Source organism: Neofelis nebulosa, assembly GCF_028018385.1.
Source record: "Neofelis nebulosa isolate mNeoNeb1 chromosome Y unlocalized genomic scaffold, mNeoNeb1.pri SUPER_Y_unloc_1, whole genome shotgun sequence".
In the NCBI taxonomy this organism is placed as follows: Eukaryota; Metazoa; Chordata; class Mammalia; order Carnivora; family Felidae; genus Neofelis; species Neofelis nebulosa.
The window spans coordinates 442,336-463,657 of NW_026691917.1; the positions used below are offsets into that span (position 1 = coordinate 442,336).

A 21,322-nucleotide genomic window follows, 5' to 3' on the forward strand; every position below is an offset into this window, starting at 1 on the left:
GTGGGCATTAATTGACTAAAATGTACACAAATGTTATCTTTTTACATTCTCATTTTCAAAACTTTAACTTTCTTAAAACTCAGATCAAAATAACACTGAAAAATCTCAAAGTGAGGGCTTGCAAATCTTTCCATTCATAACCTTTAGTATTCCATAACATCATTTTGCATTTTATCATTTTACATTTGATAAAATAAAACAATTTGCAAAGTTACCTGAAACACTTAAATGAAGGCATTTAAATAGAATTTGAGAACTTTTCTGTATGAAGTTTCTATACTTATAATAGTATTAATTATACACATTATTAAACTTATTAAACTACTTACTAGTTGCTAAAAACAAACACACAAATTAAACATTTTCTAAAGGAAAGAAAAACCCATTAATTTTAAACAAAGAGGTATCTCAACCAACAAAACAACTTTAAATACTTACTAGTTATTGCTGTGCCTATGTAATACATTTCAGTCAAAGAGTCAACTATCTGTTTGAGGTTCTTTACACAGCCAACAGCTAAGGCTACAAGCAACTCAAAACCAGCACTGATAGTAGCTGGTGAACTACAGACTGGAATAGCCTGCTCTGCTGGCAGTTCTCCACTTCTCATACATTGTAAGTAAACTTTGGAAGCAGGAAAGATGAAATCATCAATTAATTCCTAAAGAGGTGAAAAAAATAGATGACATATTATTAGCAATAATATATTCTAAAAAAAAACCTCCCTTGGAAGGTAGTATTTTTATACTATTTGAGAAAATTAAACATCTTTTTACATTTTATTATATTAAAAAAATTTTTTTTTAATGTTTATTCATTTTTGAAAGACAGAGAGAGGCAGAGTACAAGCAGGGGTGGGGCGGAGAGAGAGGGAGACACAGAATCTGAAGCAGGCTCCCAGCTCTGAGCTGTCAGCACAGAGCCCGACACGGGGCTTGAACTCACAAACTGCAAGATCAGGACCCTAGCCGAAGCCGGACACTCAACAGACTGAGTCACCCAGGCGCCCCAAATCTTTTTACATTTTGAAAACAATTTTGGATTTTCAAATAACAAAATGAAAGTTTTCAAAGCACTATTAAACACACAATTTTAGAGCTATTTTAAGGAACAAAAAAGCTGACTACAAGAAAAACATTCTAAATAAGCCTACACCTTTAAATAAATATGAACTAAAATCTTTAATGAAAAATTTTTAATGTTTATTTTGGATAAAGGGTGAGTGTGTGTGGGGGAAGGGGAGAGAGAGGGGGAGAGGCAGACACAGAATCTGAAGCAGGCTCCAGGCTCTGAGCTGTTAGTACAGAGCCTGATGTGGGGCTCGAACACACAAACCATTGCAATATCATGACCTGAGCAGAAGCTGCATGCTTAACCGACTAACTCACCCAGGCACACACCAAAACCTCTCACCCTTTTTTTTTTGAAAGAGAAAGAGACAAAGAAAATGTATTTTCTTCAAATACAGTATATAATACACACAATATAGAAAATAAATGTTAATCAAGTACTTATGTTGTTGGTATGGCTTGTGGTCAACAATAAGCTATCAGTAGTTAAGTTTTTAGTGTGTCAAAAAGTACATGTGCATTTTCAATTGCCTCAGGGGTCAGTGCCCATAACCCTTGCATTGTTGAAAGGTGAACTATAATTTTAAAATCTCTTGAATTAAAGGCGGCACACATTTATTTAAAAATCACCATTTTATGCTAAGCAAAATAAGAGAAAGACAAGTATCATATGATTTTACTCCTGTGGAATTTGAGAAAGAAAAGAAATGAATATAGGGGAAAAAAGAGAAAAGCCCACACCAAAAAACAGATTCTTAAGTATAGAGAACAAACTGATAGTAACCAGAGGAGCAGGGGCAGGGAAACATGGGGGTGGTGAAATAGGTGATGTGGATTAAGGAGAGCACTTCCTATGATGAGAACTGGGTGTTGTACAAAGTGTTGAATCAACTATATTATATATGTGAAACTAGTATTACGCTTTAGGTTAAAACTGGAATTTAAATAAAAACTTAAAAAATAAACAAATCCATGTAAACTTTGAGATCAAGGTTTTTATAAGGTAAGTAACAAAGATGGTATCTCAAAGAAACTATTGTAGAGCTCAACCAGACAGATTTGCTAACAAACAAATGTTTGTTAAAAGGTCATGATAAGTAGGTATAGTGCTAAAATTTAGAACTTACTTTAATGAGATTAGCACCTCCTTTTTCACAACCAATATGATACTTTTTCTCAGGCGTTTGAAAGGCTAGTAGCTCTTTTGTTACCCCAAGGTGACCTTCCAAGATTGGCTCTTCAACACCCGTTTCACCTGTGGTTTTAACATTATCCTGCCAAAATAAAAATGTTAGAGATCTAACTCATAGTAAAGGAGAACAAAAAAAAAAGAAAGAACAAAAGGGAGCTGGAGGAAAGTGGGATCTCAGATGCAGTTACTCCCAACCTTTCCATTCATGTGATTTCTTCTTCCTACTGCAGCACTCTTTGAACAGTAAATGTGGAAATTTGCCCCAAGAAGATACTGGCCATGTCTGCAGATCATTTTGGTTTTCACAATTGGGAAGGGAAGATACCACCTAACAATCAGAGGCTAAAGTGTTGGTCAACATCCTATAATGCACAGCACAGCTCCTCAAAACAAGGAATAACCTGGTCTAAAATGTCAATGGTTCAAGGTTGTGAAATACTATTTTGGAAATAGGCTTCACAAGCCTCTAAGAGAATGCTAATCTGCAGCCAAAAGCTATACACTTCAGAAATATACTCTCACAGAACTGGTAAAACTGGTATAAGGTACCAAGTGGTTAAATGTAAATGGCAACTTATCAGACTGTATTATTTAGAAACAAAAAATCAAGACTGTTCATTAAATACAATAATGGATAAAATAGGCCAAAAATATCAAAGTGGAAAAACACTGAACATTAGCTCTCTGTCTCCCAACTGAAGTAAAACATTTCTATAAAACTAGTTTTATGTTCTGTGAATTAGGAGTTACCTAGTAATGAAAAGTATACTCTTATTTTTATTATTCCCAAGGATTTTTTGTTTAACATACTCAAAACTATCAGCCCACTTTTAATAAAGCAGAATATTATACCACTTACCCTAATCCTTTGGAGCCAATCTATTTCACTGTTCAGAAGAACTTCAGCATTGGGTACATTAATATTGCTGTTGTAAGCGTAGTTAAGAAGATGCCGCAGAAGAGTGAAATAGTCACCTGAATGTTTACCTCTCTCTCTTGCTGTGTTCTGCAATATAATTATGTACTATGAATTTGCAAAGTCATGTTAAAAATTCATGTTAATTAAAAAAAAAATCCAGATCAGAGAGTAGGAACATCTATCTAGCAAAGACATAAAACATAAGGAGTTTGAATTACCTTTTTCCAAGAAAGTTTTATAAAAAGTAAAAGTCAGTTTACAAACATTACAGAAATTAGAAAATATTATTTTATTTACTAAGCATAAACCAAATCTTTTAAAAAAGATTTTTTAAAAACATCAATCTATACATTCAATATGGGGCTTGAAATCAAAACTCTGAGTTCAAGAACTATATGCTCCACTGACTAAGCCAGCCAGGTGCCTTGCCTACCAAATCTTAATAAAACTTAAAACTGTAATTTCCTGAATGTTCTTGGTTTTAAGAATGAATCATATTAAGTCCATTAAAAAATGTCTTACCCCCAAAATGGTAAAGAGCAGAGTAATGAAGAAAAGTAGAGGTCTGTGTCCCATGCAACATCTGGTGCACATTAAAAAAAATTGCTCCTGCGCCAACTGACGAACAGTTCTGAAATGAAAACATTTTTTATTTAATGTATTACATTAATGAAAAAAAAAAAAACTCCAATACATTATTCTGACACTGGTTTATCTTTAGCAGGGGAGATGAATTAATTGGAAAATACAAGGCAGTGACTTGTAACTCTAAAAATGAGATAGCAGCACAGAATAGATAAAAATAAACTATTTTTCAGAGAGTGAAACTTCAACCTATAACCACAGCTTGGAAATTAACTGGTTAAAGTTTCTTGCATTATGATGTGGGGGTAATAAGGTTTGCTAAAAATGAAAAGGGCAAATATACATGAATAAAACCATTATCTGCAGGATATCCTTTAAATTTTATTTTATTTATTTTGAGACAGAGAGAGAGAAAGAGAGCAAGTGAGTGTACAAGTGGGGATTCTGACGTGGGTCCTACCTCACAAACCATCAGATCATGACCTGAGCAGAAATCAAAAGTAGGACGCCTAACTGACTGAACCACCCAGGTGCCCACAGGATATCCTTGAAAATGTCCCTTGGAAAAAAAAACAACAACAAAATCTTGCAATAACCCAGAGCCTCAACAGAACATGGCATATAGTAATGAAAACTATTTTTTTGGCCTCGTGAAGAACTGTTTCAACGATCTGTACTTTGAAGCAAGTAACTCAAAACAGATGAAGCCACTTGTCATTTTTCAATGGTTGTCAAAATGATCATCAGATGAGACGCAGGTGTGTTACCTGGGAAATAGAGAACTTCTTAAAAATACACATTCTTCAGCCCAATCTATACTTTCTGATTCAGAAACTCAGAAAGAGAGGTCCAGCAATCTACATTTTAATAAGGAATCTTAAGGATTCTGATATACACCAAAGTTTAAGGATCATTTGAATACTATATTGATTATATATTTTCATCTCATTGAGGATTTTTAGAAACAGTCTGTAATTTCAGTACCAAAAATTTCATGTAACTTTTATTTATTTATATCTTCAAAAATGTTGAATAATATGTTGATCTCTCTGGAATATTGTGTTTATGATGATGATTCTGAAACCTACATAAGAGGAATATTCTATAGTTACCACGCTGGTAAAGACTACTTGTTTAAAAGCTAGAGGTCTGTCTGCAATTCCCATTAGAAATGAGACCTTAAAGTTTTCACAAATTTGGGAAAAGCCTTACCGTTAGTTGGGATAAAATGAAGGCAACAAAATTAGCTTAAAATCTATGAAATCAACAAAGCACAAATGCCTCAGTCAACTTTTGAGCTTTTGGAAACAACCAAAGAGCGTGTTAACAAAATCAGATCAGAAAAAGACTTCAATAAAGCACCCATCCAGCAACACCCAGTCTCACCTGAATATGTGAATGTACAAAAAAACATCAACCTACTGATGCCTGTGCAAATCTGCCAGTGCCTGAACTCCATAAATTCTGCTTTACTCAGAAAATGTGCCTAATTGGCATAGTTCTCCCTTACTATCCTCAGTGATAAGATTCAAAACAAGACAAAAACAAGTTGTTGTTTTTTTTTTATCAGTTTATCAGTGATAAATCCACTTCTGTCTTTTTGATTTCAGGTTAAATGGTGATCTCTTTAATCTTTGACAAAAGCAAAGTCTTTCAGGCTTTATAAATGAAGAGAAATATCCTGGTATGAATAGCCTAACACATGTTTAGGTGTTAACTGGTGGGTAAAAGGGCATTATAAATTACTTGTATTTGTGGATAAATGCCACATTTCTTTCTTCTTGACAGCTGCTAGATTCAAATTTGTGGTTCAAATTTGAAACAGAACATAATTAATGCCCATATTCTAACTTTAAAGTATTTTCTCAACTGGTAAAAATTACTACTGAAGTTAATGTCTTAGGAATGAAAATTCTGCCAACCCCTACTATAATTCTTGAGAAAAACTTTTGGGTTGCTTGCTGGAAAATCATTAGCACCTGTTGTATCACAAGAGCAATTATGTATTGGGAGAGGAAAACATAAACATCAGAATATGAATGATGTGGTGTGGTGTTTGAATAGACATGTATTCCAATTCTAGTCCAGATTAGTTCCCCAAATACCAACCAAGGATCTAGTTCTGTGCTCCTCTTCCTTCAATTACCTTAGAGACGGAAGCTCTTATTCACACATATTATGGTTTCACAAAAGTGTTAATAAGCAATAAATAAAAAAGAAGACAAGGAGAAGAGGAAATAATATATAGTTCAGTTTTAGTAAGCCAGATTACTAGCCAGACTTCAATTTATGTAGTCTGCCCAAATGTAAACTCACACAACTTTTAAGGATCTTAAAATTAAAAGTTCCTCTGATTTACAAATACCAAAGATGGGATTCAAAAAAACCTCCAAAATACATCTAAGTACATCCACATATATAACTTCCTTCCAAATTTTCTGCAGAAGTGGTTTAATACTTTTAAAGAATTCGCAGGTGTCTCATAGTACACTGCTCAAACTCAGAAAAAATGAGTACACACTGAAAATATCTGATACTTGTCATTTTTCTGAAGGAAAAAAAAAACAGCCCAAGAAAATAACTTGAAATGTTAAGTCAAACATATCACCTCCACTCAAAACACAGCAATCACTTCCTATTTCACATAAGTCAAGGTGCAAGAGAACAGCTCTGCAAATTGTAGATATATTTGCAATTCCACCTTCAGTTGTTACCACGGACTTAAAATAAAATCCAAAGTCCTTACAATGACGGATAGCTTTACATAATCACACACATTGCTAGTTATCTCTTACCTCATCTCTAAAAATGTCCCCCTTACTCACTCAGTTCTAGTAACAATGACCTTGTTTTTCTACTAGGAGGTCAAGAAGACGTGTCCAGAACTTTTACATATGCCGACACTTCTCTAAACCTATGTGTTCATTCCTTTAGTATTTCTTTCAGGTACTTAGATGAAAGTCAATTAGTTAGTGAAATATTTATTTCCTAATTATCCTATCTAAAGTATCAAATTTTATATGCAGTACATGGATTCACTTAAAAACAAACCAAACAAAAAACTGACATCACTAACAAAACAAAAGCTCAACAGTAGTGAAACCAAGTTAGGAGGTTAATATCCTATTTAAGTATTTTTATCAGGTTTTTAATGGGTTAAAACAAACTTCTTATATGAAAATTTGGAAATTAAAAATAAATAATGCTCAAAAAGGATAGAAGCAATATTGCACAGCAGCCAGTTCCAAGCTCCTGTTCCTCTATGGAAACATCAGAAACCAATCAAAAACTTACAGAACTCTTGAAAAACCAATCTGTATCAATCAAACAAACACCATATCACAAAAATCACAACTTAAAAATGATAGGAAAGTTTTTTGGTGCTCTCCCCACCATCTACTCTGTGGTATAAGTCCTTCAAGATGGCAAGCCACATTCACAATGTGAGATCTTGTTCCTGCTTCTGGATGGAGCAAAGAAGACCTTATTTGTAAACTATTGTGTTTGTGGCTAGTTTATCTAAGGCTTCTGCAGAACTGATGTACACAGAGAACACTCAATTTCTGTTTCTTCAGAACTCACTTATGGTTGAAAAGACAATGTAATGGTCAAAAACATCCTATGGCAACAGAAAAACCCAAAGCTCTTACGAGCAAAGATTATAACTGAAACCTATAACTGACAAAGTAGCAAGACCTAGAGAGTTTTTTTGGGGAGAGGAAGTCAGGACTTTGAAAAGCAGCCAAAAACACTGAAAGAAAAGTCACATTAATAGGATGGGACAAATACTAAAAAATACATGACAGTTAAGCTTTCACCTCAGGCTAATATGTAGGATAGTATGATCAGAGAGTGAATGATGAAGCATGGTTACAAATGTTTGCACAAATGTTTGCATAAAGTACTAAAGGAATGTACTATTAATACAGTTCCAATTTGTAAAACAGATTTTTCTTTGTACTTTGCCAAAATACTGGCACAACAAAATCTTTTTTAAAAAGCTGCATTTATTTAAGCAACTTACACCCCATGTAGGGTTCAAACTCATGACTCCCATATTAAAAGTCGCATGCTCCACTCAATTAAGCCTAAGCCAGCAGGCATCCCTGGCACTACATAATTAACTCTCCAACATCAAGAAGAGCAAGTCTGGAGAAGAGGACAGATCTAATTTCCAGTTATTACATGAACTGTAAAATTGATATGTACCATTTTCAGGGGGAAAAATAAAAAATTATACAAAGGGATAAAAAAGTATGGAGAATTCAAAGAAAAGAAATAAATTAACAGTGTACCTCAAGAAGCTAAATGTTGAACTTTCTACAAGATTTGAAACACTCATAAACATCATCAAACCACTGGGGTACAAAGGAAAAACAAGAATGTATGACAAAGTTTTATGAAAGAGATAGAAAGTGTTAGAAGATTTAAATAGAGATTCCAGACACAAAAAATAAACAACAGATATAAAAAACTTCACAGTGGCATTCAAGACTAGATTTGAGGAGGCAGAGAAAAAGAGTAAGATAACAACAGATACAATCTAGTATGAGGAACATAAAGAAAAATTTAAAATGTCCAAGGAACATGTGACATACCATGAAGTAAAAGTCCCAGAAGACAGAAAGAATATTTTAACAATAATGACTGAACATTCTTAATTTTGATGAAAGACATGAAAATACACACCCAACAAAGGCCACAAACTTGAAACTGGAAAACCTGAGACAGAGTCACAGGGAAATACATTATAGTCAATTTATTGAGAGCCAAAGACTAGATTTGAAAGGATGAAGCAATTTGTCATACCTAAGTAATCTTCAGTAAGATTTACAGATGATTTCTCATCATTAACTCCCAATCAAGAAAGCAGAATGACAGATATAAAGTGACAAAAGAAAAAACTATCAACCAGTACAAAACATCTTCAATGAAGAAATTTCAAGATAAGAAAAAGTTAAGGGAATGTGATGAAGAGCTGTCCTAAAAGGGCATCCTACAAACGAAATGAAAACACACTAACCAGTTATATGAAGCCATATTCTGTAAACAACACTGGTAACGGTTAACTATATATATATATTTTTTTTATTTTTTTTTATTTTTGGGACAGAGAGAGACAGAGCATGAACGGGGGAGGGGCAGAGAGAGAGGGAGACACAGAATCGGAAACAGGCTCCAGGCTCCGAGCCGTCAGCCCAGAGCCTGACGCGGGGCTCGAACTCACGGACCATGAGATCGTGACCTGGCTGAAGTCGGACGCTCAACCGACTGCGCCACCCAGGCGCCCCTAACTATATTTGAAATACAAAAATCGGCACTGCTCTGAGCATGTAGCCTCTCTTACTATGATACTCATGGATTTTGCAGTTTATTTATTTACTTTGAGAAGGAAAGCATGAGCAAGCACACAAACAGGGGGGAGGGACAGAGACAGAGAGAATCCTGTCAGAGCAGAGGCAGATGTAAGGCTCAAACTCATGAACATGATGAGATCATGACCTGAGCTTAAGTCAAAAGTAAGGCCCTCAGCCGACTGAGCCACCCAGCCTCCCCTTACTATGAGATTTAAAAGGCAAATGTAAGAAACAATTTTACATCTATGTGAATGGTCACACTAGTGTTTAGAGATGTGATCTTCAACAATAAATATACAAAGGAAAAGGACTAAAATGGAGACAACAGTATTTATATGTTAGTAAAACTAACTTGGCATTTTTCAAACACACTGTTCTTATTCAAACTAGGACTGTTTAAGTTTAGGGTATTAACTGATATTCTTGGGATAACAACTTAGAGCCTATAAAAGATAAATCAATGACTATTAAGTCATTACTTTATTTATTTACTTTTTAAAAAGATTTTATTTTTAAGTGATGTCTACACTCAACATTTGTGGCTCAAATCCACAAATTTGAGATCAAGACTCATACATTGCATGTTATACATACAAAATGAGCCAGAGAGGTGCCTGTCATTCACTTACTTTAAATTTAAAGAGATTACACTCTCCCATTAAAAGGCAAAGACTGCCAAAATGACTTAAAAAAGAATCACTTATGTCATCTACATGAAGCTCACTTTAGATACAAAGACACATAATTAAAAGTAAAAGATAATTTTGGAAGATAGCTGAATAGAGTTCCAAGATTCCATCTCCAAGCAAAAGTTGTGTCATGTAACAAAAGCAAATATTCTAGCAGCAACACATGTGAGTCAGAATGGTCAGTTAGGCACTATGTCCTCCAAATATCAGAGATACGTGTTTTGATTTTTGGTTGCTGCTCCTGGTAATACAGTGTAAATATAGAGGCGGGAAGTCATCATTCAACTCTCACTCCCACTGGGGAAACCATTCTGCTCTGGCTTAGCACTTCCATAGCATTAAAAAGGGCAGATGGATTTTGTCACTAACTTTTCTGATTCTTCTCTTATGATTCTGATTCTTCTCTTTTCTTCTCTTCTCTTCTCACATTTCAGGATTAGGACATTCAATAGCAAACACATATATGGGGGAATTTAGAAAAGTCACTATATGTGCTCAAGGAAGGGAAAAGGTTCAGAAAATACCTATGAAAACGTACAGTTTACACCCCAGGTTGATTATGAGAGCAGAGACTGCGTACAATAATAACAGCAATGACAACATCAAACACCAGCAAAACTGTGGGAAAGGGAAAATCTGATTTTCAGAAATACAACACTGTATATTTCTAATGTCCAGGTTTCATCAAAGAACATACAATGCATAAATTTCCAAGAAACTATAGTCCAGTCAAGAAAAAAAAACAAAACAAAACAAGTCAACAAAGATGTCCCTGAAAACAATCAGATACTGACTTCAAGAAAAAAAACAAAACAAAACAAAACTGTCTTAAGGATGCTCAAAGAATGAAAAGAATGAGAACATCAAGAAAGGAGGTATGTATAAAATTAAAAACAAAACAATGAAGAGGCAGAAAACATAAAAAAGAAATCCCCTAAAAAATTATGCAGCTGGAAAGTATAATACCTTAAATGAAAAATCCATTTTAGAAATATTTAAGTAAGTAGATTTAATAGGTAGATTAAAGAAATCATCAAATGTGAAGATAGAACAATTGTAATGATTGTGTCAGAAGCAGAAAGAATAACTGAAAGTGAACAAAGAGTCCAAGTAGAGGAAAAGAGACAGAAAGCAGCAGAGATTATTCGAAAAAGACTGAAAGATTTCCTCAATTTGAGGAGTGAAGTGGACATGCAATTTAAGAACCTAAATGAATCCAACAGACCCACATATACACATGTAATATATCTGAATTATCAAAAGCCAAACAAAAGAAGAATCTTGAGAGCAGCAAGAGAAGCAACAAATCAGGCACACAGGATTCTCACCAAAATTATCAGTGGATTTCTCATCAAGAAGGCTATGGTCCAAAAAACTCCAAGTGCTGAAAGAAAAAAAAAAAACCTACCAAGCAGAAATACTACGTCTGACAAAACTGTATTTCAAATATGAGGAAGAAATTGAGCTGTACACAGATAAGCAAAACCTCAGTTTGTAATGTAAAGATGAAACTATATGGTAACTTCCTCTAACTCATATCAATAGGCAGCCCTTATAATAACATGGAATTCACTGGAAAAAAACTAAACTTCTCAGATCTTATTAAAGAAGATGTCTCTAGAGAAATGTAACTCAACACAGGAAAAAACAAGGATACCAGAGGAAATTTTAGCCTCTACGACTAGTATCTATAACAGACAATAAACACAGCCAAGTTCCTCCCCAATAAGGTCTATTTACCTAATAATGTCAAGTTCAGCTTTCAGCAAAATATAAAAGACACTAAAAGAAAGAAAAAAACAAATTTTGAAGAAACAGAGCAAATATACCAGACTTGGAATTTGAAAATGTATAATTAATATACCAAGGGATCTAACAGGTAAAACAAAGAACATGTATGAACATGGGGGTGATGTAGACACAACAGTGGCAATTTTAGGAAACAACCAAATAAATGCTAATTATATATATAAGTCACTGTAACAGAAAGGAATGCCTGTGGTGTAATCAAAAGATTACACAACTGAAGGAAATAGCTGGTGAAGTTGAAAAAATGGCAATAGAAACTCTGAAAATGCAAAGGACAAAAGATGATGAAACAGAATACCAAGAATTGTGAGACAACTACAGAAAGTAAAACATATGGATAATGGGTATATAACAAAGAAACAAAACAAGGAAATTATTTTAAGCAAAAGCAATGGAGAATTGTCCAAAATCAACGACACTATAAATCAGTGATCAAGAAAACTGAGGCCACCATGAAAGATAATACCAAAACATGTACACATAGGCATTTTTTATGTGTCCAGAAAATCAAAGAAAAAGTGGAAATCTTGAAAGAAGTGAGAGTAAAAAAACCTTACCTATACAGAGGAGCAATAATGATTACCTTTGACATCTCTTCAGTAACCATGAAAGCAAGAAGAAAATAGAGTGAAATATTTAAAGTATTGAAAGGAAAAACCCATCAACTTAGAAATCTGTACACAGCAAAACTATCATTAAAACATGAAAGACAAAAAACAAAAAACAATTAAAAAAAAAAACCACTTTCTCAAACAAAATGTAAGGAAATTGTCAGTAGACTTATCCTGCAAAATGTTAAAAGAAATATTTCAGAAGAAAGGAAAATGATACAGGTCTGAAACTTAAATCTATACAAAGAAATACAGAGTTTTAGAGAAGTACTATATTAAGGGGGAAAATCTTACTTTTCTTACTATTAACAGATAATAGTCTATTCAAAATAATAATGGGGACAGTAACTTGTTGAGTACAGCTTATGGATATATGAAATGAATGACAGCAATGTTACAAAGAAAAGAAGGCGATTTGGAAACTCTAAGTTATAAGGAATTTGCCTCATTCTTGAACCTGCAGTGTTCTTGCAGATTCAAGAGTAACCACATTAAAAAGTAATTAAGGGAGTATAAGTGATAAGATGGGGAAGAACAGAATCAGATCAAATGCTGAATTAAAACCAGATCAGTGAACCCACATTAGCCAGATTATCGATAGGAGGTTTCCATGCTTGTTCCTCCAACAAAAACAATTAATAAACCACTACGCATCCACAAAAATATCCCTGGGACAGATTCAGAGTTGAATGAGGCTGCAGCACATAAAAATCAGGGCACAGAAACTGAGAATGGCCACAAAGAAAAGTGTACATTAATTACCCCATCCCTGAGGAAAATGCAACTCAAAGCAAAGAGAGATCTACTCAGTTGCAATTTTCTCTCATGGAGGAAAATGAAAACAGAAGGAACCCAGATAACCTTGTCACTGCTGCAGCCATGCTCTCTACTTCTCCAGTGACTTAAAATTTCTGCTTTTGACAACTAATTATCTATGGCCTTGGTTATTCAGAATAGGGCCTGTATCCTTCTCAACCCTGACCTTAACTTCTCAGAATTGCTATACTCTCATGAAGCAGGAGCTTGCACATCCCATCATCCAGCACCAATATATTAACACACAGCTAAAGATCTTTCTGTCTGGAAGAGGTGACTGCTCCCTCAAATATGCACACGACTAAGAGCTACTAAAATATGGAGAATCAAGGAAGCAAGACACCAACAATGAATAAAATAATCTTTAAGTAACTGACTCCACAGAAACGAAAACTACAAACTGCCTCACAAAGAATTCAAAATAATTGTTTAAAAAAGATTAATGAGTACAAGAGAATATACACAACTCAATGAACCCAAGAACACAATACATGAATATATGAAGACTGAAAACAGAAATATTTGAAAAGAAACAAAAGGGAAATTCTGCAGCCGAACAATACAATGAATAAAATGAAAAAATTCATCAGAGAACTTCACCAGCAGAAATCAAATAGAAGAAGGAATATGTGAATACTAAGAGATATCATTTGTAATTGTCCAGTTAGTGGAGGAAAAAAAGAGAGAAAAAGAAAAATAGTAATAAAAAGTCTTGTAACATCAAGAAACACCAATAAATACATGTTGGGAGTCACCGAAGGAGAAGAAACAAATGGGTTTATTTTGAGATAGAACTTCCAAATTGTGGGAGGGATACACATGAACAAATGCCCTAATGGTTTAGGGACATGCAAATCAAACCCACAAGGAGATACAACTTTATGTCAAAAACAACAGATACTACTGAGAAAAATCAAGGATGCTGGGGTGGCTCTGTCAGTTAAGCACTGAATCTTGTTTTCAGCTCAGGTCGTAAGTGCAAGCCATACTTGAGAAAAATGAATCAAAGTGTATCATTACACAAAAAAATCAAATCACAAAATAGAATAGCAAAGATGGAGGGAATAGTCAACAATTAAGAAAATGGCAAGAGTAAGTTTGTATCTATTAACAAACTATTATATCTATTACTTTAAATGTAAATGGCCTAAATTTGCTAATCAAAAACAAAACAAAAAACCTCCACCCTGAGTAGATAATGGATTAGAAAAAAAACCAAGATCTCACCATCTGCTGCCTACAATAAAGTGACACTGGCTGACGCTGAAGAAAAGAATAAAGATTATTCCATGCTAATGGTAACCGAAAGAGAACAGGGTAGACAAAACAACGTTAAGTCAAAAACTCTCACTAAAAACAAGGAAGGATATTAAATAGTGACAAAGAGTCAATTCAACTGGATGTTCAACACCAACACCAAAGCACCTAAATATAAAACAAATACAGGGGCGCCTGGGTGGCGCAGTCGGTTAAGCGTCCGACTTCAGCCAGGTCACAATCTCGCGGTCCGTGAGTTCGAGCCCCGCGTCAGGCTCTGGGCTGATGGCTCGGAGCCTGGAGCCTGTTTCTGATTCTGTGTCTCCCTCTCTCTCTGCCCCTCCCTGTTCATGCTCTGTCTCTCTCTGTCCCAAAAAAAAAAAAAAAAAAAAGTTAAAACAAATACAGATTTGAAGGTACAAATATTGCAATACGATAATACAAAGAAACTTAATATACGCCATTCTTAAGAATAGATTACTCAGCCGGAAAACTAGTAAGAAAACAGCAGAACTGAACAACACTATAGACTAAATAGACCTAACTAGATATATTCAGAACTTTTCATCCATGCTTCTGAGCAAGCATTAAGTAAGAGAATCAAAATGAGGGAACTTATGGGGTGCCTGGATGGCTCAGTTAGTTGAGTGTCTGACTCTTGATTTTGGCTCAGGTGATGATCCCAGGTCTGAGAAGGAGCCCTGTGTTAGGCTCCATGCTGAGTGGAAAGCCTGTTTCAGATTCTATTTCCACCCGCCTTCTCTCCTGCTCTCTAAGATACAAATAAAAGATGTAACAAAAACGGAATTTAAAAAATATCTTGAGAAAATGAAAGCAGAACATACCACAAGTTGTGGAAGGCAGGAAAAGCAATCTCAAAAGGAAGTTTCAAATTGAGAAACCCTTACCTAGACTAAGAAAAATAGGAAACTTAAATAAAATCTGAAAATGAAAGGGGAAACACTGTAATGTATGTCTCAGGAATAAGAGGGATAATGAATTATGAAAAAATGTTATTGTAGTGTTACAATCAAATACTAACAAAAATCTAAAAAGACCTGGTAATTTCCTAGAAATATACAATCTACCAAATCTGAATCATGAAAGAGAAACAATGAACAAACCGAAACAAATTAAGAAGCATGAATTAACAATTAAAAACTCCCAACCAATACAGAGAGTTTCATGGGTAATTCATGGCTCTACCACCGACAGGCAATTAATACCTATTCTTTTAAAGTTTTCCAAAAACACAGAGTAAGTGAGTACAGCTTCAAACTTCTTTTATGAGGATAGCATCATCTCTATATATATATCAAAGCTAGCTAAAAGCACGTTAAGAAAACTACAGGCCAATATCCCTGATGAACAGATATAAAAATCACCAAAACTATTATACAAACCAAATTTAACAGCTCATAAAAAGGGTTACATCATGACCTTGTGGAAATTATCTCTGGAATGCAAGGATGACTCAATATATATAAATCAGTCAGTGATACGTCACATTAACAAAATGTAGTAGTAATAGAACGATCAGCTCAATACATGCAGAAAAGCATTTGGTAAAATTAAATATTCATCTGTGATTAAAATTTAAAAAGAAACAGAAGGAACTTACCTCAATACAATTAATGTGAAAAGCCAATAGTTAACATCATAATCAATGGTGGAAACCTGAAAAGCTTTCTAACATACAGTATAAGGCAAGGGATACCCACTCTCACCACTTCTATTATCACAGAAGTAAAAATTCTTTCTAGAGCAATTAGACAAAACATAAAATGGATCCAGAAGAGTAAAACTGACTACAGAAAAATGAAAATATATGTAGGAAACTTTACTCAATAACAAAAAATATCTGTTGGAACTAAAGTTGTGGAATACAAAATCAAAACATAAAAGTTGTATTTCTATAAACAAACAAGGATTAAAAAAAAGATACTAAGAAAGCAAGCCTGTTACCAATATGAACAAAATAAGATGCTTACAATAAACTTAAAGAGGTGTAGGGTTTGTAAACTGAAAATTTTAAAACTGATGAAGGAAATTACAGACAGACATCCCATACTTATGGATCAGAAGTATTAATATGGTTATAATGTTCATTCGAACAAAAATCTACTTCAATATAATCCCTGTCAAAATACTAATCGCATGCTTACAGAAACAGAAAAACAATCCTATATTCATATGGTGCCACAAAATACCCCTAATAATCAAAGCAATCCCAATTAAGAACAAAGATAGAGGTATCATACATTGTTGGATATGACACCAAAAGTACAGCAAAACACAAAAATAGATACAGGATTGCATCAAACTTTTTAAAAAGCCTCAGCAAAGCAAAGGAAACAACAGATTGAAAAGGCAACCTATAGAATGAAAGAATCTATTTGGAAACCATGATTCTGGTAAGAAGTTTTTATCCAAAATGTATGGAACTTATGCAGCTTAACATAAAAAAAATAAAATCCCTCAAATGGGCAAAAGACATTAACGGACACATTTTTCAAAGACAATATATAAAGGCTGATAGATATGTAACAAGAACATTGTGACTCATCATCAGGAAATAAAATTAAAACCAAGATAGGTATCACCTTAGACCCATTAGACCTATTTTCAAAAAGGCAAGAGATAACCAGTGTTTGCAAGGATGTGGATTAAAAAAAGAACACACTGCACAATGTTGGTGAAATGTAAATCTGTAAATCTATTATGGATTCCTTAAAAGAAACTAAAAATAAAACTAGCATATCATCCAGCAGTCCAATTTCTGCATATATATCCAACTGAGTGAAATTAATCTTTAAGATCTACTCTCCAATTCAGTCCCAAGTGTTTATTATAGATGGCTAGACAAAGAAAACATGATATGTATGTACAGTGGAGAACAGCTCAGCTGTTCGAGAGAAGTGAATTCTTCATTTGTGACAACATGGATGAACCAGGAGGGCAAGAGGCCAAATGAAACAAGCCAGACCTACAAAAGACAAGTATGCATGCACAATCTCACATAAATATGGAATTGAAAAATCTCACATTCTTTTTTTTTTTTTTTTTTTTTTCAACGTTTTTTATTTATTTTTGGGACAGAGAGAGACAGAGCATGAACGGGGGAGGGGCAGAGAGAGAGGGAGACACAGAATCGGAAACAGGCTCCAGGCTCCGAGCCATCAGCCCAGAGCCTGACGCGGGGCTCGAACTCACAGACTGCGAGATCGTGACCTGGCTGAAGTCGGACGCTTAACCGACTGCGCCACCCAGGCGCCCCGAAAAATCTCACATTCTTAAAAGAAGAGAGTAGAATGGCATTTAGGAAAATCTTGGTTAAAGGGCACAAAATTTTGATTATTCAGAATTTTGACAAGTTTTGTAGAAATAAAGTACAATTTGGTAACTATATTTAGTGCTTAAAATTTGCTAACAGATGATCTCAAGTTTGCAAATTTGCAAAAAATAGAAAAAAAAAATAAATGAACTGTATGAAGCAAAGGATGTATTAGTTACCTTGATTTCAGTAACCATGCCACAATTTACATATTTAAGAAATTCACAGTATATGCTGTACATACACATAACTTTTATTTATCAGGTATACCTCAATAAAGCTGGGAAAATTTTTAAAAATAAAAATAGGTCAGTATACAATATTAAACAATTGATTTTGTTTTCTGAAGACAATTTTTCTTTAAAATTATAATGTATCAAAAAAAACCTTAATACCAATCTTTTCCAACGTTAATCTTAGCACTTGTGACCAATTTGCAAATTTTAGAAAACAAACATTAGTACAGGTAAACTCTGTACAGGAAATGTAGTAACAAGTTACATAGTTCTATATATTTAAGTGAAAAATATAAAAAGGCATAAAACATGAAAGAATCAATAATATGGAAAATGAGTAGAAATATGGTAGATAATATTCAAAAGACACCAATAATCACTTTAAAATTAAAAGGTCTAAATACACATAAATACATATTTTAGCACATTACAGACTAGTATATATTACTGAAAGAAACCCCTATTAAAAACACGGATTAAAATTAAAGTGCTGGAGAAGACATTCTATACTACTCCATAAGAAAGCTGGAGAAGTGATAATTCAGACAAAATTATAATTTCACAGAGCAGACTACAGAGCAAGGAAAGTTATCAGAACACTATTTATGCAACTATCAATAGCACAAAATTACATGAGGTAGAAGTTGATAAAAATTCAGGGAGAGAGAGAAGTGCTCACTATTACAGTTGGAGACTTCAGTACCCCACTACCAGTAACCGACGGATCCATCAGTCAGAAAATGAATAATGACACAGCTGAACTGAAGAGCACCACAAATTAACTGTATATAATGAACATCTAGAAAGTACTTCCTCTAATGAAAGCAGAATGTATATTCATCTCAGACTGACACTGACAGAATTTTCTATCAATAGGATAGAAATTTCTGGGATATAAAACTATCTTAAAATATTTAATTTTTTTTTTTCAACGTTTATTTATTTATTTTTGGGACAGAGAGAGACAGAGCATGAACGGGGGAGGGACAGAGAGAGAGGGAGACACAGAATCGGAAACAGGCTCCAGGCTCCGAGCCATCAGCCCAGAGCCTGACGCGGGGCTCGAACTCACGGACCGCGAGATCGTGACCTGGCTGAAGTCGGACGCTTAACCGACTGCGCCACCCAGGCGCCCCTAAAATATTTAAAAGAATGATCATACAAAGTATGTTTTCAGATCACAATGGAATTAAAAATCAATTAACAGAGAGATGGCTAGAAAACCCTAACATATGCTTAATAGAGAGATGAAACTACATAATTCTAAGTAACACATGGGTCAAGGAAGAAAAAATTAAGCTATTTAAAAACTATTCATTTAAAACACAAACAAAATATACTTCATCAAAATTTTTTAGGGTATAGCAAAAGCAGTGTGCTCAGCAGCAAATACATACTAAGAAAGGAAGACCTACTCCAATGATTAACCTACGCTCCCAACATGAAAAAAGTAGTAGAAGAACAGTAAATTAGATTCAAAACCAATGAATAGATCTGTAACAAGGAAGGGAATCCAAACAGTTATCAAAAAACATTCCCCAACACAACAACAAAAGAAGCCAAGGAATAGAAAAATTCACTGGTGAATTATACTAAAGAAGAAATGTAACAAATCAATAATTTTTAGTGAATAATTTAAAGGGAGAGACTTCCTAATTACTCCTTAACATGAAAATCACCTTGATAACAAAGCCCAACAAAGATATACCAAGACCCTAAATAACCCCATAAGAATATAAATATATAAATATTCCCAGAAAGGCCAACTAGCATGAGAAGAAACTCAAAAGTGAAATGTCAATCAAAACACAACAAAATGTCACTCTGCACCCATTAGGATGACCACTATCAAAATAAGAGGTGTCATACAGCTTGTGAAATAATTGGAAAAATTGCACCATCTTGGTGGAAATGTAAAAAGCCGCTCTCACTACGAAAACGGTATTGAGATTCCTCAAAATATTAAAAACAGAATTAACTGGCAGTAAAGTGTCTGACGTTTCAGGTCATGATCTCACAGTCTGTGAATTCGAGCCCTGTGTTGGGCTCTACACGGACTACTTTGGATTCTGTCTCCCTCTCTCTCTCTCTCCTCCCCTGTGTGGACGCTTCCTGCTCCCTCTCTCTCTCAAAAATAAATAATTAAACATTAAAAAAAGGGAATTAACTATAACCCAGTAATCCTACTTCTGGATACAGGCAGAATAATTCAAACAGTAGGCTCTGAAGAGATGTTTGCACATTCAAATTCATCACAGAATTGTTAACCATAGCCAAGAGACAGAAGCAACAGAAATGTTTATCAACAGACGAATGAATAAAAAATATGTGACAATACATACAGTGCAATTTTATGTAGCCTGAAAAAGGAGGGAAATCCTGTCAAGTGGTTTGACATGGAAAAACCTCCGGATAACACACTAAACAAATAATCCATTGACATAAAGACAAACACAACATGATTCCAATCATACAAAGTATCTAAAGTAGTTAAAAAATCACCGAAACAGAAAGTAAAAAGGTGTTTGCCAAAGCAGAGTGTGGTGATGTGCTGGGGGACATATTAGCATTTAGTGGGTATGATGTTTCACTATTGCAAGATGAAAAAATTCTAGAGCTCTATTATGCAATACTATAAATAGATTTAATATTAATTAGCTATATGGTCTTTAAAGTACAAAATTTAATGTCATATATTTGTACCATAATAAAAATAAAATCCTCAACAAATTAGTAACAAATTCGTAAGTGTATTAAAAATATTCTATGTAATGATCAAGTGAGATTTACTCCAGTAATGCAAGAGATTTAATACATAAATCAGTATTTTTTTAATACATCACATAAATAAAATAAAGAGAAAAATCCTATTACCATTTCAATGGATTCAGAAAAAAAAAAACCTCACTGAATTCCAACCTTTTTATGATAAATTCATTTATCGACCAAAGAATAAAAAGGAAACTTCTCAAAAGGATGAAGATCATACACAAAAATCTTTGAGTTAACCTCCTAACCAGTGACTAAAGACTAAAATCTTTCTGTATCAGGACAACACAAGGATGTCATTATCACCAGTTCTACTCAAAATATGCAAAGAAAAGGCAAATGAAACATACCAAAATTGGGAAGGAGGAAGTGAAACTATTTCCATTTGTAAATGACACAATGTTATATATTAATACAATACTGAAGAATTCATCAAGAAACTGAATTCAGCAAAACTGTAAACTATGAAGTCAATATATAAAAGTTACCTGCATTTCTATACACTAAGCAATGAATATCCAGAGACAACAAGAAATTAGTTAAGAAAACAGTACTACCCACAAAAACAGCAAAAAGGATAAAACATTCAGGAATAAATAAACGTAACTAAGAAGGTACAAGGAGATGTTGAAAAAAATGGAAGATCTAAATAAAATACAACATGTGTTGATGTACTGA

General features: G+C 34.1%; 1 protein-coding gene across 5 annotated transcripts in view; it reads right to left on the reverse strand.

Annotated features, from left to right (window-relative positions):
• The window catches only part of LOC131503577 (probable ubiquitin carboxyl-terminal hydrolase FAF-X), a 183,853-nt gene that overhangs the window by 45,215 nt on the left and 117,316 nt on the right, over nt 1-21,322 (reverse strand). For all 5 annotated transcript variants that reach the window (XM_058715034.1, XM_058715033.1, XM_058715030.1 and 2 more), the window contains 4 exons: nt 3,704-3,812; nt 3,122-3,268; nt 2,198-2,344; nt 439-661 (listed from right to left, as the gene is read on the reverse strand). In XM_058715034.1, the coding sequence (XP_058571017.1) occupies nt 439-661; nt 2,198-2,344; nt 3,122-3,268; nt 3,704-3,812 (626 nt within the window). The remainder of the gene's footprint in view (nt 1-438; nt 662-2,197; nt 2,345-3,121; nt 3,269-3,703; nt 3,813-21,322) is intronic.